We start from the raw sequence: 23405 nt of genomic DNA on the forward strand, positions 1-23405 counted from the left end.
GGACGCGTGTTCTGCTGCAGCACACGATGACGGGAGAGAGACGAGTACGTCAGAGAAGCGGCATGTGCACACAAGCTGTCCAGAGAAAATGTCCTATCATGTAAAAAAACTATTGTTTTGTGTGGTTAAAAAGGCTGTGAAGGAGCTTTGATTGGCCCACAAACGGAACTGCACCATATTATCGGGCTTTAGATACTGGGGGGAATTTTTTATTTTAAAGTGCACTTTATTGCATGGAAAGGAAAGTACATGGCAGAACAATAACATATCTTAAGTAACAAAAAAGAAATATGATGTGTATGTAATATACAGAGTTTTTCCTACTTCCCTCAGTTCATCAAGTGTTTGGGTACCATGGCAAACCTGCCTTTCCGGACAACTTGTTCACATTTATCGCGGGGCCAGTGGGAGATACAGGCTCTCTGATAAACCCTAAGTCATTGCAGGGGAAGAAGACATACTCTCTGCAGCCCAATATTAATCCTGATTTATACTTATTGCCTTTTGTTTTGCATGTATTCATTTCTTAAACAAAGGTGGATCCAAGACTAAAGACCACTTTGTGGAGCCAAAATTAAAAAAAGAATCCATGAAAGAAAGACCAATACAATCAAATGCAAGATAATACAATCACACACTATTTGTGAAGATCATCTTAAAACTGCATCAGACAGGCGTTTAATCTATTTACCAGCATTTTCTGAGGACACAGCCTGTGCTGTCATTGTTGTATATTGAATAACATAATATGGGTCATGCTGTCTGACGTTATGTTGCAATAGTCAAAATCTTTGTTTAGCGACACAACGGCAATGATATCAGAAACACACCTGTCATATACCTGAGCAACACATACCATCACATTCTTTTGCTCCCTTGAGATAACATGGAAAGTCGACAACACCACAACGCTCTCGAACACAACTACAGTAGGTGGCAGCTTTTAGTCAATACACTGCTGTCAGAGTTGGGGCTGCTTGCTTCCATTGATTCCACTTAAATCCCTCCAATGAATTTCTTCAGTCAAAGCACTTTAAATACGCTGCATAATGATCGGAGAATAAAGGTTATCTGTTGTTATCATTTGATTTTTCACTTTAATCTGGAAGCAAATCATCCCCGAAGCTGGCGAATGTAGCTCGTCAGACTGCTGCATAGAGGAGGGCGACAATCAGTAGTTTGTTATATGAAGGGACCAGGAAAAATATGGCACATTAAATCAAAAACAGGTTCTGTAGGAGTAGAACAGCGCTGATACCGAAACAAAAAGGAATCTCATCAGTATAAAAACACAATAGGAGAAAAGAAAAAAATCTACTTGTTGAAGGAAGACAACTGGTTTTAAGGCAGAGGACAAACTGAGCAGAGGAGGATTAGGTCTCCTCCTAGTTGAGACAGATTCATTAATACTGTGGTATTTCATGGGCAGAAGTGCTAAATGCTAAATGCAAATGGACTGACTACTATTGTACATCTCTTTATTAGATTTATCAGGCACTCGGTTTTACGTCAACACACCTCTGACCTTGCACAGCTGCACCAGTGTAAGGTTTTCCCTGCTCTTGTCCTAGTTTTAGTAAAACCTGTCCAGGTTTCACAAGTGGTTGTGGAGGGGACCAAGAAGAGCGCGTTGGCCGCCCTCTAGGCCATGGTTTTCTTCTTGCACTCCACGGAGCAGAAGAGGAAGCCCTGCACTGCCATGAAGCGCTGGCCGACCAGCGCCTTGGAACAGCCGCTGCACTTGAAGCACTGTGGCTCGGCGTGCCAGTGGTGCTCGCCGTAGGAAACCCGCTGGGCCTCGGGCTCCACCGCATTCTGGCAGGCTGAGCATTTCTGGGAAGGAGGAGGATAGGATGATCTTTCATCAGTATACATGTGGTAAATGAGTGTTTGGCACCGGGTTTCAAATTCAAAAAGAATTAGAAAGAAAAAGGTGCAGCAAATTTCTCCATAACAAATAATAATGTGATAAATGTTCAGTGTTTATTAGCTGGAAATTGCCTGGTAGCACAGTGGAATCCCACCGCCTTATCGTTTACACTGACACAGTCAGAAGCGAAGGCAAGAATGACGTCACAGAAAACCGCGGCTTTGCAGGGGATTATGTCGGACAAATCAAGTAAACACATGCAGAGTGCTTCACATTCTTGGCGTTCATTCACGCTCGTTCTCTTATGTCGGTCCTACACGGTGGTCTGTTGTTCAACCTGCATGAGACACTTACAATTACAATGCTGTACCAGCAATATCATGTCACAGCTTTTTCAATGAAGGCAAAAGAAGAGGACTTACAGTTGTTATCAACAGTCACACATACAGACTGAGACACTATAAATACATTTGTCTTGAGATTACTTCAAGTTTGTATTATTTAATCTAAAATAACAACTGAAATATCTACCTAAGTTATTATATCATAGTTTTTATGTTTTCACAGAAAGTATTAATGTGCTGCACTGTTTGAAATAATGTGCTGTAGCCTTTACCATTAGATTATCACTTGGAGAAGGAGTTGCCAAAGTGAGGCAGTTTTTAATTCTACACGTGGCGAAAGCATTTTCATTAAGTATAAATCTACCAACATGTCTTTGTGGGTCCGGACAGGACTCGCAGGTTGGGGGTTTTCACACTGGTTAGTACCACAAGCTAAGAACGTTGGTCTCACCACAGCATAGTTCTTCATGTAGCAGGGCGTGCAGACGGGCTTGTCGTTCTCCATGACGTACGTCTCTCCGGCAAGGATGCAGTCACAGTCGAAACAGCAGAAGTGCTTCAGATGCCAGTTCTGGCCCTCGGCCTGAGTGTACTCATTACTGAAGATCAGCTGTGGATAGACAAACGTCAAACTGTTGATGAAGCAGCCCCACCAACCTCACACACTGCAGGGAAATGTGTGTATACTTTAAAATAATCATACAATAATAGTGCTGAACCTGCTTGAACCTTCTCCTCATCCTAACCAGGTTTAGTGTCCCCCAAACCCTAACCAGGGTGAACCCTCACCTAACCCTACCTGAACCAGGGTTTGTATCCCACCCTCACCCTTACCGAACCAGGGTTTGTATCCCAATCCCATCCCTCCCCCTTCCACTAACCCCTACCTAAACCAGGGTTTGCATCCCAACCCCACCCCTCACCCTAACCCGAACCAGGGTTTGTATCCCACTCTCTTTCTTCTCCTCCTTTCACCCCAACCGGTCGAGGCAGATGGGCGCCCACAACTGAGTCCGCTTCTGCTAGAGTTTTCTTCCTCTCCACAGTCGCCAAGTGCTTGCTCAATGTGGGAACTGTTGGGTTTCTCTGACATTGTGACGACTTCCAGAACAGTTTTCAAACAATTTCGGTGGTCCCCTCTCACCTCGTCACACCCTCCACAGCGGGGCTTCTCGCTGTCTCCATAGTGGCGTCCACAGTACAGCTTGCCCTTCTTCCAGAAGTAGATCATGTCCACCAGCAGTTCGCCGCAGTTACAACACACAAAGCATGCTGGGTGCCACAGCTTGTCGTAGCCCGCCCGCTCGGCATAGACGGCCGGCTCGCCCACGCCCATCGGCTGCTGGCAGTGATTGCACGACTTGGAATAAGAAGGAAAAAAAGAAAGTAGATTAGGTTTTGTTCTTTGTTGGTTTATAACTCCCAATTTTTCACCTGATCATTGAAACAATAAAATGTGAGCTCAAGGTGATGATGTGAACTACAAGTACATGGATGTGTAAAGCTAAACTGTGTTAGAAACGTCATCTGCATCCTGTACCAAAAAGATTTCTTTCTTCCCCGTCAGTGATAACAGAGAATGATTATGTACTTCCACACATTTCAGTAGGTTTCCACAAAGGGCAACATCCCTCTCTTTGAGCAGGGCCTCCTTTGATCTGACTAAAAGGCCATTTAGTGAGGGAACATTTGAACTCAGTCCTCCCTGACTGGAGGAGAATGGCACATAGTACTGCTGAAAATGGGAGGAACTCCCCCCTTCATAAGACAAACGGCACAGCCACTGTGACCCGACCCCAGCACTTTCTAATTATGACGAGATGACTGCTGTTGCAGTTTGGGTGTAAAAACACAGATAAGATAAACGCTGAGTTGTTTAGTTAGGACAGAAGAGTGATGTGAAGTCACGGGTAGTAAAAAGAACTAAGGAGGGAGGATGAAGGGGTGAAAAAGAAGAACAACATAAAGGAGTTTGCAACAGAAGACACTGAAAATGTTGCCGCTTCTTGATTTAATATCAAAAGTCTTCTTAATATGAGTCACACTACAGCCGAGAGGGGGCATAAATCACAAGACGCCAGCAAGAATTAACTAACTGCACATGGAGATGATAAGATATATTTAAAAAAAAACTTGAATTGTGCCACATGACCCAGTGTGAGTCATAACTGAATGACTGTGAGTCACGCAGGCCAAGTTGGAATTTGGTCTTATGGCTCCATCTAGTGTCACGTGGAGGACTGCATTTCTACAAACAGTAATGCAATGTGGGAAAATAAGATTCTACAAAATGTATTAATGCATTCTGTTATCACATGCATGTGAATCTGACCTAAACTATGGATTAACTAATGCTTACATGATTAACCGGTATAATCACATCTTCAAGAAACAATCAACAGATGTGGATTCTAGTCCGGAGGTTGGATCCTCGCCATTTCAACTTTTTTCTTTCAATGAACTTAAAGTGGAATCATATAGATATGATTCACTCACATCAATGTATCACTTAAGAAATGTATGTTGTCCAAATAAATGATTCTGAATAAGAAGTCATTAACATTGACAAAATAAGACGTTGACATTTTTTCTACAGATTGGATGACTTGACTGTGATTGAATGATAACTCAATACTTCTTTTGCATATTCTTGCCATTATATGTCATATCAACATCAGAAAATGTTAATTACATTTTAATATTTACAGTTTAACCTGACGTGGATGCGGTGTCGTATAGATACTGAGGAAATTGACAGGGGCTGATGGGAAGACAGAATGATAGAGATATTAAAATAATATATTAAAATATAAACATCTTACAAAGTTCTGCTGTAGTCCAGCGTGCGGAGCTCCAGGGATGCCCATGGCTCCAGCAGTGGCAGCAGTGCCCATGGCTCCTCCAGCTGGCCCACAGCCAGCAGATGGTCCGGTCCCGGGCCCTGAAAGTGGTCCAGCACCAGCTCCAGCTCCAGCTCCAGGTCCAGCTCCAGCTCTGCCCACCCCTGCTCCAAGTCCAAAGCCAGCACCCACTCCAGGCCCACCCATGGGCCCGACACCGCTGCCTGCAGCGCCTGGCCAAGCTCCAGCTCCAGTTCCAGCTCCAGCTCCAGCACCAGCACCAGCACCAGCAACCCCCGGTCTTAACCCAACGGCTCCGCCACCGATGCCATTTCCACTAAGGCCAGGGCCAGACCCTGCCCCAACGGCACCAGGTTCACCTCCAGCCCCGACACCACCGGCTCCACCCTGCCCTCCTGCCTGAACCAGAGCCATCTCTTCAGGCAGCATGACATCTCCGACCCCCAGGGCCTCGTCCTTGTACTTGCGAACGAACTGCTCCATTTTCCTCACCTCAGCGGGACTCAGCTCGTGGCACTTGGACGGGTCCTGGTCATGCTCGGGCAGCTGGCGGGCCATCTGCTGCCGACGGTAGGCAGCTCCCTCCGTACCGGCCACCGGACGTTTCTCCGGCGGGAGCAGCTCAATGTAACGTACTGCCTGGGAGTCAGAGGGAAGATGAAGATGAGGTGTTCTGTTGCTCTAACGGGATGAATACAAAGATAAGAAGAGAACGCAGAGGACCAATCACAAAGACAGTACAGGGACATTGTCCCGTCTTGTGGTGAGAAAGCAGCAAAACATGGGTCCTACAGATACGGCACTAGACTAAACAAAGGCATGTATGGGACTTTTACAGAATGGGAAAGTTAGTTAGTAGACTGAGATGGTGAGAACTGCTTTTATTAAAAATCTATTTAATCCCATTTAACCATCGGCGTTTTATTTGATTTTCGGTTAATTAAAACCTCATCCTTCCAAAAACATTTGGCTGTAAATTCAACCAGTAGTTGATCGTGTGTCCAACCACAAAATCCTAGTCGCAATCCATACAATCCCATCCATTTCTACAGCCAGTGATGTTTGTTACTATACATAATTAGCGAATTCTTTTATTGTTTTGTCAATTAATGATTTAGCTGTACACCAATCATCAGAGCCTAGGGGACAGATTCCCAGTCCAGAACTATCACATGTTAAATTTACAATGATACAAAAACATTCAAATGCAGCAACTCATCACGTTTCAGATGCTTTAAAAAGAGTATATATTTTTTTAAATATTTGCTTAAATTGCAACAAAGGTAACAAATGTTTTTCAAACTCTTACCAGATACTTATTAGCTACTGGCGGTGCCCACTCGTAGGTGACAGACTTCATTGGCACGTCTTTGGGAACTGGCATCACATTGGCTGATGTGGCACTGACTGCGAGCGGCACTTTACCAGCCCTGCCTGGTGCGACACTTTTTGGTGCGGTCGGAGGTGGAACCCGGGCCTGGGCACTGCCGGGTGCCGCACCCGCAGATGCCCCTGCAGATGCTCCTGCATGGGCTCCTGCAGAGGCTCCCGCAGAGGCTCCTGTCGAGGCTCTGGCAGATGCTCCTGCATGGGCTCCTGCATGGGCTCCTGCATGGGCTCCTGCAGAGGCTCCCGCAGGCTGCACGGCACCTGCTGTGGCAGAGGGGGGCACGACAGAGGACGAAGCGCTCGGCGGTACGACGTAAGCGGTGGTAGCCATGGGCAGGCTGATGGTCACCATGTTGCCCTGGTATCCGGGGATGCCGTCGGTCTTCAGCTTGGCGATGAGGCCCGTGTATTTGGTGTCCTCGAACAACTTGCCGACCTTCTTGTTCTCCTCGGAGTTCATCGACACATCGTGCTCTGCCAGGCCACATTTGCAGTTTCGGCAGATTTTCCTGCGGAGGAAAAAGACGGCAAAACATTTGTGGCATGAATTCTTCAAATATTAACCTATGTATAGTTTTCTAGTGCAAGAAATTGTCTCACTCTGATTATACATGTTGCAAATAGTCCTGTGCTTCAATGTATGTGAATTCCTAAATAGTATTTAATGTAATAAAGCTTGATTAATGAGGAACATCTTTAATTTCCTAATTATGTAATATTCATGTTTAACACACAAGTGGAGCTGGTAATGTTAATTGATTGAATCGACTACTAAATTAATCAAGTAGCTTTTAATGAAAAAAAAAAGGTTTTGGCTTCTTAAATGTGAATATTTTCTGGTTTATTTGCTCCTCTATGATGGTAAACTAAATATCTTTGGTTTGTGGACACAATAAAACATCCTCTTGGCGATTGGGAAACACGATCGACATTTCAGCATTTTGTGGACCAAACAACTAATCGATTAATCGCAAAAATCCTCGTCAGAATAATCGATAATGAAAATTATCATTAGTTGCAGCCTTATACACAAGTACTATGTTGCTTTGGACATGTCTTAACTGCAAGACAGTAGTAGTTTTTCCAATACATGCTTTTGTATTGGAATGTTTCTTGTTACAACAATTAGAATACTAACGCACAGAGCTCTGTCCACAGGCCTCAACACAACTGGCTTCATATTTGCAGGGTAACTGTGACGAAATGGAAGGGCGTGCCTCGGCACGATCCAGGTGCACAGACTTCAGGCGTGGAGTGCCCTCAACCGCTGTGTCAAGTGGTGTAAACCCCATTGCAAGACACCATGACTGAACCGAATGCTTGTTTGACGGCTATCTAGCCGGTGAATGTCTATGATAAAACATTGAAATTAGTCATGCAAACATAACTCTATTGCTGTTTTTTATTATTATCATCCTCTGCTTTCATCTTCTATTTTGTGACATTGCCTTTATCTTTAACTTTATAAGCGACTGGCTTTTCCATGGACTGTCTGACTGACTGTGGTTGTATCATGCATATCATTACATTGCGCCCTGGTGGCCCCCTGGTGGCCAGGGGGGCCTTAAGCAGCCGATATTTATGGCATGAAAAGTATTTAAAATTGTGAATATGCACGGCAGTTTCCATTTCGGAGTTCAACAAAAAACCTCCAAACAAGGTCAAACAATGTAGATTCCTAAAGATCCCACAGGACACAGTAAGTGATTGTACCAGTGCAACATCCGCGGCTGCATATCAGACATTGTAATAGTCTGGTTGCCACCACAGAGCCGTGTTGGGCCCTTTGTGCCGGTGCTGCGGTGGGCATCCGGGCGCCCGGTGCCGTCTTCAGGAAAACTAACCGAGTGTGGATAATAGTCCAGACGGAACCGTATTTTCATGAGTCACTGGTCCGAACTCAGCACATATTGTGAAAGGCAGGGTAAGTAAGACGGGGGCCGCCCCCGACACTGAAAGAATTAAAGACTGGCATCTGCTGTATGTAGGGGTGTACGTTGAGGCTGCTTTCTAAATCAAGATTGTTGTACTGGGAGCCCGAACCCCCCTGGGAGGCTCTGTAGCCCCCGCCCTCAGCACTAATGAGACCTAAAGTCCTCCGCTGCGGACTCGCGCGGTTCTGACATGTCCACCATTGCCATCACATTTGTTAGCGGTAAGCCGGCGGGACGCGGAGCGCTGTGTTCAAAGTCGGACACCGCGCGCGGCTGTTTCTGGGGAACAGCATGTTCCCATTAGGCGGACGGCTCCTGCTGCTATCGGAATACTTTCAATTAAGCAAAGGAAAGTGATGTTATTGCCCGGTCCGTGCCCACGAACGGACATTTCGTTGTTTCCCTTTCATCATTGCTGTTGGTTCACAATCTTTTTGTCCCGGTTTCTAATAAGTGTTCAATAAACCTCAGGTGAAGTATCTCTGCGCTTTGTTCAAGAGCCTCCTTTGAATCGCTTGTTGATTTAACCTCAAATGTGCCGTGACTCGTTCACAGGAAGTCAAGGGGCTGTTGAAACCGGATATCCACTGTCAAATGTATTTCCCTGATGGCGACATGCTGAGGAGAGAAACTCTACCAACCTCCAGAAATGCAGCTCAAAGCCTTCGCACTTGTCCTTGCATTTCAAACAGGCCGCTCCGGCGCCAAACTCGTGGCCCAGGGTCATCTGCAAACAGAACACGTGATTACAAGTGATGTTCTGACTGCTCGACACCTGAAAAGGAAATGTGGCGCATCCTCCGGAAAGGTGGACCAAGTAACCGAGGGCGGGAAAAATACAATTTTAAATACTAAATACTGTAAATTCCACATTTCAAGGGTTAGGGGTTGGGAAGAATTAAAACAAGCTGTTTTTTTACTGCACATACTAGAGATGCTCTCGACTCACTGGAGTAAAACTGATGCTGCACTCGGACTGCAGCAAGAAAAGTCCGAAAACAGAGATGGAAGATAAATGATTATTGTAACCTATAGGACAGGGAGAGATTTGTATTAGCTTGTTACCCTCACCTGTCCAGAACAGAACTAACAGTAAAAGAAAGTAAAACTTCAATGGGGGAAAAATTCTAGCATGTTCCAGTTTCTCTATGATTTGGATGAGCTTGTTGACATTGCGTGTAGCCCTGGTTTGGGAGAAAAACTGTATTTACAGTCAGTACACGCTGATTTCACATGATTTGTGGCCCACGCAAAAATAGTTTTCTTCTTCTTTAGAATTATTGCAGCGTCACCTCACTTCTCACTCAGATGCCATAAAGAATTCCAGCCATTCCCGAACCCTTTTTGGCCGAGGACTCTGTGGCTCATGTCTCCCAACAGCACTCCTTTTTTTTTTTTTTTCGGACTCCGAGTCCGATGATGCTCTTTCTCCACCTTCAGCCCTTCCCGCCACTCATGACCATATATGGTCAACTATTCCCTGATGCCGACCGCCTCATAGGAGCCGGCCGGCGCCCCCGTTGTCAGAGAGACGTTTCTGACCCAGAAGAAAGTCCCTCATGAGGAGCGCAGACCGTGACTCCTGCTTTCGGTCGGTGGAACCCTGATGCCGGTGGTTTTCAGCGTTCATCACAATGTTCCAGAGCAGCGTGAGACCGCGCTGCCCTGGGAGTCGTTGAGGAGCACAAAGGCCGAGTCTGACAACATGATTTGTGGCGATAATGAAGAGGGGCAAACACAAAAGGAATCTCAGCGAAGCTGCACTCGCACTGCCACACTCTCGCTTTTGCAGGCAACACGAATAGAGTGTAGGAATAGATGTTCACATCAGTATATTTCACTCTTGAAACTGATCTGGAAAACAGTAATCAGACTAGAAATCATGTTTCTTCAAACAGTGAATCAAGGATAAATCTAGGTTAACAATTAAATGTCCTTCCCCCCACTTTTAAACATTACAAAAAACAGTTTTGATCCTTTAAGTTTATGTAGCAGTGTCTTATTTCATGTTTTAGTGCATTATGTGAAGCACTTGCCATTTTGTAAATGTGCTATAAAAATAAACATTCCTGGCCTTACTTTAAGTAACTGAAAGCAGAAGTACAGTGAACACTGTCAAAAGGCGTACCTTCTGTAATTTTACTACTCATAGACTGTATATGAAGACAACTCCCCACCATTAAACTGTAGGTCATAAACCCCCCGCCCCGTCCATGTAAGCAGATGGGACAGATTGGTCTGAAATGAGATATTTGATGCTACAAAAACGGGCTGATATGTCACGATTGACAGCTGAGAATGAGATTGGTCGAGTGTGTGTGTATCGGCGGGACCCCGACACCGCACCTCCACACCACGTCCACTACGGCCACAGACTCTGGCTCCGAATGATGTCAAGAGCGCAAGATGGCGGCACACCGTCGATTTATCTTTGTTCAGAGGGAGCAAGTGGAGACAGTCTATGGTACTGATACAAAACAATACTTAAAAAGGAGCCAAACTTATATGTTACACGTTGTCCTAATGTACTAACCGTACAAAAAGTCATACATGTATAAAACACAATCTAGAATTGTTGGAATTCTTAAACTATCTATATTGGCGTACAGTCTCCGGTGCTCTGTGCCATCATATTTCTGCTGATATCAGAAAGAGGTTTAATCCACGACCACATTTCTGTGGCCAGACACATTCTGTTGTTAAGAAGACACTTGGGAGTATGAAAAAATTAAGATAATCTATGTTAAGGTTAAGATAATACCTCCACCTTGGGATTTAAGGTGAACCAAACTAAGTGGTCACTACTTGCGGAATCTAAACATTTATATCTTGGGTATAGTTGAGGATGACGGGTCACTCTTGGCTGAGGTCAATCAGAGTGTGTGTGTGTGTGTGTGTGTGTGTGTGTGTGTGTTTTCCTTTGAACAGAGAGACACCATCTGCATTAGCAGTTGATGTGGATCAGTGACTGTATCATGACAAAACCTGCAATTTGGTGTCAACCCCATGCACAGAGGCTGTTCAGACACAAAGCAGTTCCGGTCAGATGAGTCATACTCATGAGTCATGTCTTTGCGGCGAGGCTGAGCTGCAGGCCAGTGGCAGCTGTAACAGAAAGGAGTCAGTGGCTGTCGGTGTTTCTGCCACATAAACACGGCTTTTAAAGTATTAGGAATAAAAGTCATTTGTTTGTTTGACATCTACGGTATGTTTAAAGTATTTTATTTCTAGCGGGGCAGAGCCAAATGCCTGCAACTGATAGCAGAACAAAACTGAGTATATTCAAAATGTCCGACAGATTCGCGGAAGCAAAGTATAGTTTAATCACGGCGGTCCCACAGTTTAGAGATTGATTTTTCTATCTTTAAGAGGCACAATTCTGTTTGACACTGCAGCAGCCGTTTAACTTTGGTTTCTGGTAACTAAACATGTCGTGCTGGGAGGTATGAACACCATCTATATATATACATGTATATCTTTATGACATCAATATATATTGTTTTGCCTCATTACTGCTGTTTTGAAAACGGAGCTGTATTTCGGAATTTGATTTATCTAATGTGTTTGCCAGTCTCTTGCACAGTAATCATAAATGTCTTTGAGCAAACAGATGTGAGGCGGATTAGGTCATTCTCCTCTGTTCCAGACTTCAGCTTCATCGACTCCGAGTGAAGTCAGCTCCTCGCAGCAGGACTGCCACAAGCTTGAATTTAACAGAACGGAAGTGGCGCTGATCTCCCTGCCTGTACATAGTCTACTCATAGTCATGACTTGTTACCCAAGATGAGTATTTGGGATAATCATATGAGCTTGTCTAAGTATAATATTACCTAAACCCGGGTTGGTGAACCTCCGGCCTCCCCCTGATAATTTATAAAGGTAAAAAAAAAAGGAAATAACATCACTAACATGACCTTCAGGGTGGTCCCTTGTTTCTGTTTGCCTGTCAGGTTACGGTCAGGGTGACCGAAACAGTCACCCAGCTGCTACATCGTCGCTGACAGGCATCATGGCAAGAAAAGAAAAGTAGATGCGGAATTCATCGTTTTCTGTGAGAAATAGACAAATTATGTACTGCAGCGAGTTGAAGACAACTCAGTGTGCCCAGTTTCCAGGAACGTGATCACGTCGCTGAAAAAAAGAGCCACTATTGTGTATCATTAAAACTGGAAAATGCACTTTGGTTTGTGTTCACAAAAAACTCATTCTGCCACAGACAAAGTCCCACCGAGCAGATAGCTACGGAGCTGAAGGAGAATCAGTGAAGGAGCCTTGTTGCTGCTGCGGAGCTGCAGGAACCAGACAGAGTTAAACCGTGCACCGCGTGCAAACAACGCGTTTTCCTGCTCTGCAAGTAAATAAAGACATCCGCATATTCAAAAACCGCCGCCAGGTATTTGACGAGAGGTTCCCGTGGCTATGGAAAGTAAACTGAAGGGAAGCGGACATGTTGTTTGACAAACCTACAACACAGAACTCGTTGAGCTGCAGATCCACAGAGAGGCTCGAAGCTACGGCAGCCTCAGCTCGGGGGGCCCCGTTCAGATGTACGCCACCGCCTGACATCCGGTTCCTCGCCGGAGAGAAGCCGCTCCAGCCATCGCCATCAGACACCCCGACGTCACAGCTGTGTTTTTGTGGAGTTTGACCACCAGCAGGTCTGACTCTGACCGGCAGCCACCAAAATGGACCAGCAGGAATATGGTAGGACAATGGCACCGGTCACATGACACATTTCGGCTCCGTTACAGGCCGACGAAACTCGTACAAGGTACACGTTGAAGATCGTGCTCCATTCAGAGTGAGTGAACGCCAAAACGGGGAAAAGAACCAAATAGGACCTTGTACAAAGACACAGTGACCACAGCGCACACGACGGACTTCACTTGAACCGTAACTGACGGTGTGTCCCCGTTTGTAAAAAGTAGAAACCGCTGTTCTACAGGGATTATGCCGGAAAAGACACACCGATGTCTACCTATATCTTAAACCTACTTGCATTGTTCAGAAAGTGATGAGAAATGAAAGTTGCCACATGCACTACACACAAACACCCTGTAATAATCTGTATCGCCCTTCCTCCGCTGCCGGCTGATCTGCAGATGGGATGACACCATGGATGAACTGCGGCGACGGAACAGATGACCAATAACACCTGGAGGTTAAATGGCACCTGTTGGGAATCCACAAGCCACTAAATTAGATGTTTTTGACTAGTTAAAATCTCCAATGTACATTTTGGACGCTGTGATTTATATGAACTCAGACGGTCAGGATGTTGGTGTGTGTCCAACGGGGCAAAATGTGCATGGACTAATGGTGACCTGCTGTGTTTGGTGAAAGCCTTGAGAATCTAAAAGTTAATTGGTAGTACAAAAAAAAAAAGTGTCCAAATTCCATTTAAAAAAACGCTTATTTTGTGTCCTCTTGCTCAAAAGTTAAAGTACACAAAGAGAAAACACATGATTTACTACCTCACAAGAAAACCTGGGACGAGTTTGACAGTTCGGCAACTGTCTGGTTCAAAACAGCAACAGTTCCTCTCGAGTTAATCAACTTTTACAGCTGGTTCAAATGTACTTTTACTACATAAACCTCGGGGTCCGCCCACAGAATCCACAGGCGGCGGGCAGCAGGCACTAATATTAAAGCTTCTTTTTTTTTTTAAACTAGAAATATTTCGTGCACGATGTCAACGCCGAATGTTGCGCAGGCGTCTTGTTGTTTCACTCGGTAATCGATGATGCATTATGGCACGTGGTAGTTCAGTCGACGTGCAAGGTTTGAGCTGAGTTTACGCAAATTTGAACGCAGTTCGTCGTCGAGGATGTTCGGGGCGCGCGTCGCAGGTTCTGTAAACCACTCGACCACTGGAACAATGGTTTCATATCTGTTTCATATCCCAACGTGTACATCGCATGAATGAAAATGCAGGGTCACTTTCCAAACGAAAGGCAAGAGTCTTCTTCCCGTGACTGTGCTCGCCACCTGCCCGGCGCTCGGCACACCTTCCCGGGGCGTTCCCCATCCCGGCTCGACGGGGGAACACTGGAGGGGGGGGGGGGGGGGGGGGGGGGGGGGGGCAGCTTACCTTCTTCACCTCCTTCTCTATCTCCATTGTTCAGGTAGAAGTTTTTCTTTGGCGGAAGCGGGGCGGGCCGGCGGACTTTCCTCCCGAACCCAACTGTCCCGAGAGAGACGAAATGAAACGGAACAGAGAAAGAAGGAGGAAAGGAAAACGACGGTCCGGCTCCACTCCGCTTTCTCTCCGGACGTCCCTGCTCCGCACCGCTCAGCTTCTGGTCGAAGCTTGTCAACACAATCGACGTGACGGTTTCCGGTCGCCGCTCTAAAAATAAAAGCCTCGTTCGCAAGCAGACAAGTAATTAACAAACAAAATTAAATTCAAAAAGTATAACTTTACAACACACAGGTACAAATAAAGACATATTTGAATGTAAATTAGCAATATGCAGTGACTTGGAAGCTGCAAAATGAACTATTCGTTGTAAGTGCAAGGTTAACTGCTCAAATGGCTTCATTTTTTTCAAACATGATTCAATGAACCCGATATGCTCATGCCACCACCCGACTCTGGACTATTAGAGACTAAGTTAACAGCACGTTGTGTGTCCATCTTTAACAGCAGACGTCGTTATTGCATTTTTTTTAAACTTTTATTTTGTAGACGAGATTTCCTTACATCCGAAAGATGTCCTCGCCCGCTGTCTAGCTTGATGCGGCTTTTCGCTCCGTTTCATTTTCACTGAAGTTTCAAGAGGAGGGGCGGTGGGGGCGTCTGCTTTGATTGAGCTGCTCCTCGACCAATTGGAACAGTGAAAATGAGCACTTTAGCGCGGGACGACCAATCAGCGAGCAGCGGGGCGTGTCCTTGTTGTAACAAAGGATATGGTAGCCTACTTTGACAGATTCAACCTGCTGTCATGCAGATTCTAGTTCTGCTTTTACACTCATCATGACTTGATTATGGTTTAAATGTTGATGTTTGAAATTGTACAAATGCATCAGTGAATGTGGCGGTAGACTTTGAGTTAGATAAGTGTTCATTTTTTAATGTGGTAGTACATGGCGAAATAATCCCAGGACACAAAAACAGGCACAAACCACAGCTGTGTTCTGCGGATCTGCTGGTTCACGGTTTGTGAAACGCCCGTCAAACAGTTGTGGTGTTGCCTCAGTGACAGGAAGCAGTGGCGTTCAGCAGCTTCCTGTGTGACCTTCTCCTGACCCTATTAAGAGGAACATGATGGTGTTATCTATCAAAGACGTCTGCTGCAATGCCTTATATATTCCCTCTGGTGTGAATGTCTGTAACACAAAATTCCATTTTTGTGCTTAAGTATCTTTTTAAACTCTCAAACAGCTGCTGCCCAGTCTGTTGCCCTGTCTGTTGTGACTGGTCAGCTGATTTCACAATGTGTAGGAAAGAGAGTGGAGTTTCTCAGATTGCAGGCGGGGTTACCACAAAAGGGTCAAACTGGAACATCAGAGTGGGAGAGAAATCTGAACCAGTTGTTCAGAGCCAGGCTGTAGGGTTTAGCCAGCTCAGGATAAACCACAGGGTGGTCTTTTTTCACAGTTTGTTGGCCGGCAGGCTCCACAGATACACACATTTATGTGCACAAACACTGAAAAGTGAGTTTTGCACTATATGTCACCTTTAACATAACTTGGACATTCAAAGGGCCTTTCCAAATGCATCAAATGACAATTGTGTATTTTGTCCACTTTGTACAGCCAAACCCTGTTCCAATGCAAGCATTGCTGTTGTTTTAAAACAGATTTATTCTCATGTATTTTTAGTCAAAATCAGGTTATTTCTTACTTCCAGTAAAAGAGAATCACATCACAATGAGCAAGTTATATCCTCTCAACATGCTGCTTCACTGTGACGTGTCCACGTCTGTGTTTGTGGCCTTTAGTTGACAGATGCCAAACTCAAGCAGGCGGTAGCGCTGTGTCCTGCCCTAGGACACTTCAGCAGGACACATGACCGTGCGTCTCACAAACCCCTCCAGGAGGTGCTTTCCCACACCTCCGCTTTCTGGCTCTTTATTTTTCCTCTGCTGCGTCCCTTATCAGCTGCGTTGCGTGAGGCAACCTCGCGGATTCGGGGACATGAACGCTGGGCAGAGGTCGTATGAGTGAGTTATGTCCTCTACGTATGTCATGTGAACTGGCTTCAAATGATCACAAGGTCAAATATGTTGTCAATACACACCCACACACAAGGAAGGTGTCTGAATGAAAAAATCAGTTCAAATCAGGAGAATTGTTATCCGACGTCCATTGTTCAACATCCAAACATTCTCTATGACTATACCCTCCAATATGTTTCATGCTACGACTGTTTACGAGGCAGGAAGCAAAAACCTGCTTTATTAATGTTGCCAGATAGTTGTACTTTGATGAAGGCTTTCTGTTTGTTACTGCAGGCGTCACATTGTTTGGTGGATCGCTCACGTCTGGAAGTGTTTCCCCCGCTAACATGTACAGTTCACAGTTCACCCGGCTCCCAGCAGCTGGTTTAAATTTGGCTTCGCCGAAGCTCTCTGCTGCCCGATTGCGGCTTTGCTCCGTAAAAGGAACGAGGAGGAAGACGAGAGGCAGTTGTAGTACGTTGCGCCGGCTCACCAACTCTTTTATTTTTCTTGCCAAGATTTCAGAACCAAACCTTCAGCAAATAACCAAAGATCAATAAACCACACTACACAGGTTAGAATGGAGGGAACGCGTTTTAAATTCTTAAGACTCACGTTTATTCGTGCAGACATTTTAAAAACAAATTTACAGTGGCAGGATACAGATTTTTTTTTTCGAATAGTTATAGGTGCAGAGTTCTAAAATGTCTTTTTTAATGGGTACAAGCCAAAGTCCATGATGCAACCCTTGGTTTGATATCTCCAGACTGACGTGAGAACGGGACCGGCTGCTGAACATACATCCGTCACCTTGAGCAAGGTTGTGGGTTTTTGACACGTGACCGAGCACATTGAGCCATATAAGCCTGTTTTTGGGTTCGGCCAGTTTCACACTGCCGGTAAAGATGAGGGTGCTGCTCGCGTTCGCGGCGCTGTTCGCCATCGCTCTCTGCAAGGAGACGTTCAAGGGGTAAGTGGGGCCTGCGAGGGCTTTTTAGTTGAATGCATGCAGTCAGTGCTTTCATATAAAAACTGGTCACAATAAATGCAATGACTACTTTTCCATGCTCAACCAGACTAATCACTTGAGTTTAACACTTGTAATGTGCAGTTTTCCCTTTTTACTCTCCCTAAATTAGTATTAGGGTTGTTAATCACCTTATTTCATACAGTCTGACAGTATTATATTTTCTCTACCAGCTTGCTGTCACTATTTATTGAAGCTACTTCATCTCTTTTATCTCCTTATATGTCTGTGGCAACCTCTCTCAACTTTCACAGCTATTAGTTTGTGAAAAAGGCCAAAGGAAATGCCAAAGCATCGATATCAGTGAGCGTTTTGCTTTAATATGCATATTTGAAGGTTTGTATCTCCAATAGCTCAGTCATGTATGAAGTTATTGACATCAAACCACCTCTTATATGTCCGTGACTAATTTAACAGCTGTTATTTTGTGGAAAAGGCCAAATTAAATGCCATGGCATCAACATTAGTGATCATTTTGCTTTAATATGCATATTTGAAGGTTTGTATCCTCAATAGCTCAGTCATTTATGAAGTTATTGACATCAAACCACCTCTTATATGTCCGTCACATCCTCTCACATCCTTAACAGCTGTTAGTTTGTGAAAAAAACCTTAGCAAATTTCAAAGCATCCATATCAGTGAGCATTTTGCATTAATATGCATATTTGAAGGTTTGTATCTTCAATAGCTCAGTCATGTGAAATCTTATACACACTGTCCCAAAATCCAGCCAAACAAAATTGGTAGCTTTTTGACAGATTAACCAATCGGCAGTTGAGGGGAAGAGGTTGCTGCAATTGGCATCAACCTCTCTAGCACACTATATGTGTGTGCACTATATGTGCACACACATATATATTGTATTGCTGCTTATGTTCTCTTTATTAAGTCAGCAATAAGTCAGATAATCATTTTTGATATTATTTATCTGGATAGGAAAGAATTATTGGACAATAAAGTCCTTCATATATTCCACATATATTAAAGTTCTCCCCTGATTCTCCTTGTGGTCGCCGCAGTGTAAAGTTAGTGAGTTCAGCTTTAAACAGTAGATAAAAGCCACTCTGGGAATCCGACCCCGGGAAGTGCCTTGCCATGCTGACAATAACATCAAGTCAAACATCCACACTGTAGATCTTCGCTCAGTTTCTCACTGTACAAATTCTGCATAGGCAGAACCAGTTAGCCTTCAGAAATCTTACTTACTGTCTGTCTTTGGCAACTTCCCCCCTACTTCAGTTGATCAAAAACTTGTACAACACTGGGGTTCCCTTTTCGCAGGAATCAGGTGCTCCGCGTTGTACCGAAGGATTATGTCCAGCTTTCTCTCGTCAAGGGCCTGGAGGACAAGAGCGAGTTCGAGGTCAGCCATCGTTCAAAAAATATTACATACAACGGAGAGTAGAGTGAATGTGCAAGGCTTCGAACGAGCCAAATTGTATGACGTGTGTGTGTGTGTGTTTCCTTTCAGCTGGACTTCTGGAGGGATGCGACCGAAGTGGACACCCCCGTGGACGTCAGAGTTCCCTTCTTCAGCCTGCAGTCGGTCAAGATGTACCTGGAGTCTCAGGGCATCGAGTACTCCACCATCATTGAAGACCTGCAGGTACCAGACCCGCGCACATAGCCCGATTGCTCGACCCGAGGCTTGAGCGGTAACTGTAGGGATTTATTGAGTCGACTCGACTCAAACCTGAGCGATGTCGCCGGTCTCCAGGTGATGCTGGATATGGAGCAGGAGGAGATGGACTCCGCCGCTCGCGTGGCCGAGCCCAGGAACACTGACAACTTCGACTTCTCCAGGTATCACACCATCAATGAGGTCAGTACATGCTCTCACTCTGGCCGCTCTTGTCGTTGTTCTTTAATCTAATCTGTCATGTTTTTCATTAACCCATACGGGGTATTATCGGCAGGGCAGTTCAAGATTATTACTAAGTTTCAACTTGAACTAGGAATCACTTAACTGATGATGCTCATGTGTTAGGACCAAGACTCTTGTTTCTGCTTTCAGATCTACAGCTTCCAGGACATGCTGGTGGCCGAGAATCCCAACCTGGTCAGCAAGCTCGTGATTGGTCAGAGCTACCAGGGCCGTCCCCTGAACGTGCTCAAGGTCAGTGAACCCGGTAAAATAAGACCAGGTGCACGATGAGAGAGGCTCCAGAGAGGCTGAGAGAGGGAAAATCCCTTAAAGAGATCAACAGTTCTCTCCCATTTCTCACACTGTATTTAATAAATTATAAAACACAGTGTTGGACTGTTCCTTTCCTTTCCTCTGCCTTAGTTCAGCACAGGTGGAGCCAACCGTCCCGCCATCTGGATCGACACTGGAATCCACTCCAGGGAGTGGGTCACTCAGGCCAGCGGCACCTGGTTCGCCAAGAAGGTGATGCGATCATTTTTAGATTTTTTTCTTTCCTGTCTTTGCAGCCTCAGACCATGAACCTGCTACATGGAATGTTGTGCCATTTTACGTTTTCTGGCATCAGATTGTGACCGATTATGGACGTGACCCTGCTCTGACCGCCATCCTCAACAAGATGGACATCTTCCTGGAGATCGTGACCAACCCTGACGGCTTCTACTTCACCCACAACAACGTAGGGTTTCTGAATATCATGTGTAATTCTACAGAAAAATTTCAGCCTGTCCTTTTTGGCCCTCTTCTCCTTCCAGATTTTTCATCCTAGGAACTCGGTTCGAACATCACAACGTTCAGGCCATTCTGGCTTATTCTTCACTTTTTCATAACTCTCATACTTTCCGCGACCGTTCTAGTAATTACACATTAACTACCCATTTTCCATTTTTCCTTCTCTTCACACTCCTTCAGCTTCGTCATCCTCTTTTAACGAAAACCTGACTTTAGAAGTGAGAATGGTCATGTTGCTTTGAGACCTGCATTTTTAACACGTGGGTCAAAAGATAAAATAAGATGGATAATCAAAAGGGAAAAAAAGGAAAACGGTGTCGACTTCCTCTGTCGTTCGTAGAACCGTATGTGGCGTAAGACCAGGAGCCCCAACCCTGGCTCTAACTGTGTCGGCGTCGATCCAAACAGGAACTGGGACGCTGGTTTTGGAGGTAACGTCTTTGTCTCGTCACTGCAATACATCAAGACACCTAAAGTCACCTAATGTCAGTTTTTTAAATGATTTAAAAGCTACAAAAATCTACTGTCTAATAATAATCTGATTATGTTGGTACTATATTTGAATAATCACCTCATGAACCTTTATAGTTTGTTGTAATTGTTACCACCAGGGAGCACTAAAGTTGCACAAAAAGGTTTTTTTAACAGGATCAACTCTTTGGGACATGAGATGTTCTTTTATATCTTCACTTTCAACAAAGTCTTGGCCAAATCTGCCACACAATCACGCCGACAGACAGCCGCAGAATGCTTCCCAGGAAGCAGAGGACACAAAACACAGTACAGCAATAAAGAACACACATATTTTTGAATCTTGAGTCATACTGTGGTCAGAAGAGGACATAATAATAATAATAATAATAATAGTAATAATAATAATAATACATTTCATTTATATAGCACTTTTCATTGCTAAAAGCAATCTCATATACAAGAGACCCTTGTATCATAAGCATTAGTATATCTTAAGTCACCCGGGTCTTGATCCCAGTAATCGTAATTCAGAAGCTGTTTATACAAAGTGGCATTTGAGTCTATGGTCATCATGTGCAGGAGCCGGTGCCAGTGGCAACCCCTGCTCCGAGACCTACCGCGGACCCAGGGCTCACTCCGAGTCTGAGGTCAGGTCCATTGTGGACTTTGTGAAGTCCCACGGAAACTTCAAGGCCTTCGTCTCCATCCATGCCTACTCCCAGATGCTCCTGTATCCTTACGGCTACACCAACACTCCAGTGAAGGACCAGGCCGAGCTGGTAAAGAAACATTTTTTAACCCATTCAGATCTCTTTTACTTTTCAAGATCAACCTGGGGAAACTGACTGTGGTTATTGGATCTCCTGATCTCCTCTAAGGGCCCTGCTGTTTTTATCCCTGAAAAAAAAGGGTCTTTGCAAAAGCAATATTAAATTGTGTATAAAATAATAAAAATTTCACGCGATATCATGGCAATCTTGTCCTACAGCACGCTCTGGCTAAGAAGGCCATCACTGACCTGGCTTCCCTGTACGGTACCAGGTACAGATATGGCAGCATCATCAACACCATCTGTAAGTTTCTACATCTCAGCTTACAATATAGATAGTGAGATCATTTTTCAATGGTAATTTCAATGTTGTGTTCTTGTTATGCTTCTTTCCAGCACTAACTACAGATTAATAATTAAATAGTATCTATATGACTGTAGAAATTAGTTAGTTAAAAGCATGGATGTTTAATTTAACAGCACTTGGACTAATTTGCTGAGAAATTTTGCATAGCATTGCTACATTTAACTGCAAAATGCTCTCAGAGATATTCAGAATGAGAATGAGAATCCGAGGACTTCCATTATGACTGCCGCCTGCAAACCTGCGCTGTATGCCTGGAGAATAATCCTCTGTTTCACTTGCAGACCAAGCCAGCGGTGGCACCATTGACTGGACCTACAACCAGGGCATCAAGTATTCCTACACCTTTGAGCTGAGGGACACGGGTCGGTACGGCTTCATCCTGCCTGCCAATCAGATCATCCCCACTGCCAGGGAGACTTGGCTGGCGCTGATGACCATCATGGATCACACCTTCAAGAACCCATACTAAAAAAATACGGAGGCCATTGTTGGCAGATGTCACCTTCAAGACTGATATCACCGTAATCGTCATTATGACTCGTGGCTCTTTAGATATGATGAAATCCACAAGCAGATGAATAAATGAAAACTGGAAAACTGCAGCTTTTGTGTCATGATCTGAAAGCCTTTTAGTTCAGCACACACACACACACACACACACACACACACACACACACACACACACACACACACACACACACACACACACACACACACACACACACACACACACACACACACACACACACACACACACACACACACACACACACACACACACACACACACACACACACACACACACACACACACACACACACACACACACACACACTCAAATCTGCCATTACACCACTGCATTATCAGTCAGGCTTTACTGCCTTACTTTATATAATGAATTTGGAAGTGGCACGGTGAAACTTTATTCCTGTCTTGTTAAGTCCCAATGTACTTCTCCATGTCTCATTCTGATCCTGCCACTTTTCATCCATCCATCCATTATCTACAGTATACCACTTAATCCTTTCAACTCGCAGGAGGGCTGGAGCTAATCTCAGCTGACGTTGGGAGAGAGGTGAGGTTCACCCTGGGTGAAGAGTCGCCGGTCCATCAAAGGTCCAACATACGGAGACAAACAGCCATTCACTCTCACATCCACACCTAAGGTCAATTTAGAGTCTCCAATTAACCTGACCCCATTCTGCATGTCTTTGGACTTTGGGAGGAAGCCGGAGAACCCAGAGAGAACCCACGCAGACACAGGGAGAACATGCAAACTCGAAACATATCATAAACTTGTTAAATCACTGTGAAGAAGAGAACCTTGAAGCAACCCCTCACACCTAGCCTACCCGACACTGCTGTGCTAGCTGGGAATTGGCCACCACTTCAGCCACAGACAAGATCCGGTCCTCCAAAGTATTTACCACCTCCAGTAGAAGAGCTGGAAGGAGACAGTGGTGATGATTGGCCTAACACCCATCCATGGCCAGACGCTGAAGTGAAAGTGACTTCTTCAGTCACAGAGCCAGTGTTAAATATACTGGAGAA

The 23405-nt window shown here is 44.9% G+C and overlaps 2 protein-coding genes across 3 annotated transcripts; one reads left to right on the plus strand and one right to left on the minus strand.

The window, feature by feature from the left end:
- Nucleotides 1–205: 205 nt before the first annotated feature.
- Nucleotides 206–14712, minus strand: tes (testis derived transcript (3 LIM domains)). Of its 2 annotated transcripts, none has more exons than XM_035642320.2 (7): nucleotides 14490–14712; nucleotides 9040–9125; nucleotides 6385–6973; nucleotides 5037–5714; nucleotides 3359–3574; nucleotides 2666–2824; nucleotides 206–1833 (listed from the first exon to the last, which is right to left on the minus strand). In XM_035642320.2, exons 1-7 carry the CDS (start codon nucleotides 14514–14516, stop codon nucleotides 1642–1644), a joined length of 1947 nt encoding a protein of 648 aa, XP_035498213.2. In that variant the 5' UTR covers nucleotides 14517–14712; the 3' UTR covers nucleotides 206–1641. The 2 variants fall into 2 exon arrangements, with proteins under 2 accessions (XP_035498213.2, XP_047189205.1); XM_047333249.1 differs by lacking the exon at nucleotides 206–1833 and adding an exon at nucleotides 1970–2207.
- Nucleotides 14713–17378: 2666 nt separating this feature from the next.
- On the plus strand, nucleotides 17379–22456 carry LOC118315225 (carboxypeptidase A1). The gene is made up of 11 exons (XM_035642321.2): nucleotides 17379–17530; nucleotides 18870–18951; nucleotides 19060–19194; nucleotides 19306–19410; nucleotides 19603–19704; nucleotides 19876–19977; nucleotides 20081–20191; nucleotides 20585–20675; nucleotides 21298–21497; nucleotides 21707–21791; nucleotides 22136–22456. Exons 1-11 carry the CDS (start codon nucleotides 17466–17468, stop codon nucleotides 22321–22323), a joined length of 1266 nt encoding a protein of 421 aa, XP_035498214.1. The 5' UTR covers nucleotides 17379–17465; the 3' UTR covers nucleotides 22324–22456.
- Nucleotides 22457–23405: the final 949 nt, after the last annotated feature.

The sequence above is a fragment of the Scophthalmus maximus genome, chromosome 7, assembly GCF_022379125.1.
Source record: "Scophthalmus maximus strain ysfricsl-2021 chromosome 7, ASM2237912v1, whole genome shotgun sequence".
In the NCBI taxonomy this organism is placed as follows: domain Eukaryota; kingdom Metazoa; phylum Chordata; class Actinopteri; order Pleuronectiformes; family Scophthalmidae; genus Scophthalmus; species Scophthalmus maximus.

Excerpts from the sequence above, each read along its gene's own strand:
- tes (XM_035642320.2), bottom strand. The coding sequence starts at position 14,516 with ATGGAGATAGAGAAGGAGGTGAAGAAG. Across the intron at positions 9,126-14,489 it reads TAGAGAAGGAGGTGAAGAAG|ATGACCCTGGGCCACGAGTT; the intron begins GTAAGCTGCCCC and ends TTCTGTTTGCAG. Across the intron at positions 1,834-2,665 it reads ACATGAAGAACTATGCTGTG|AAATGCTCAGCCTGCCAGAA; the intron begins GTGAGACCAACG and ends CCTCCTTCCCAG.
- LOC118315225 (XM_035642321.2), top strand. The coding sequence starts at position 17,466 with ATGAGGGTGCTGCTCGCGTTCGCGGCGCTGTTCGCCATCGCTCTCTGC. Across the intron at positions 20,192-20,584 it reads TCTACTTCACCCACAACAAC|AACCGTATGTGGCGTAAGAC; the intron begins GTAGGGTTTCTG and ends TGTCGTTCGTAG. Across the intron at positions 21,792-22,135 it reads CAGCATCATCAACACCATCT|ACCAAGCCAGCGGTGGCACC; the intron begins GTAAGTTTCTAC and ends TTTCACTTGCAG.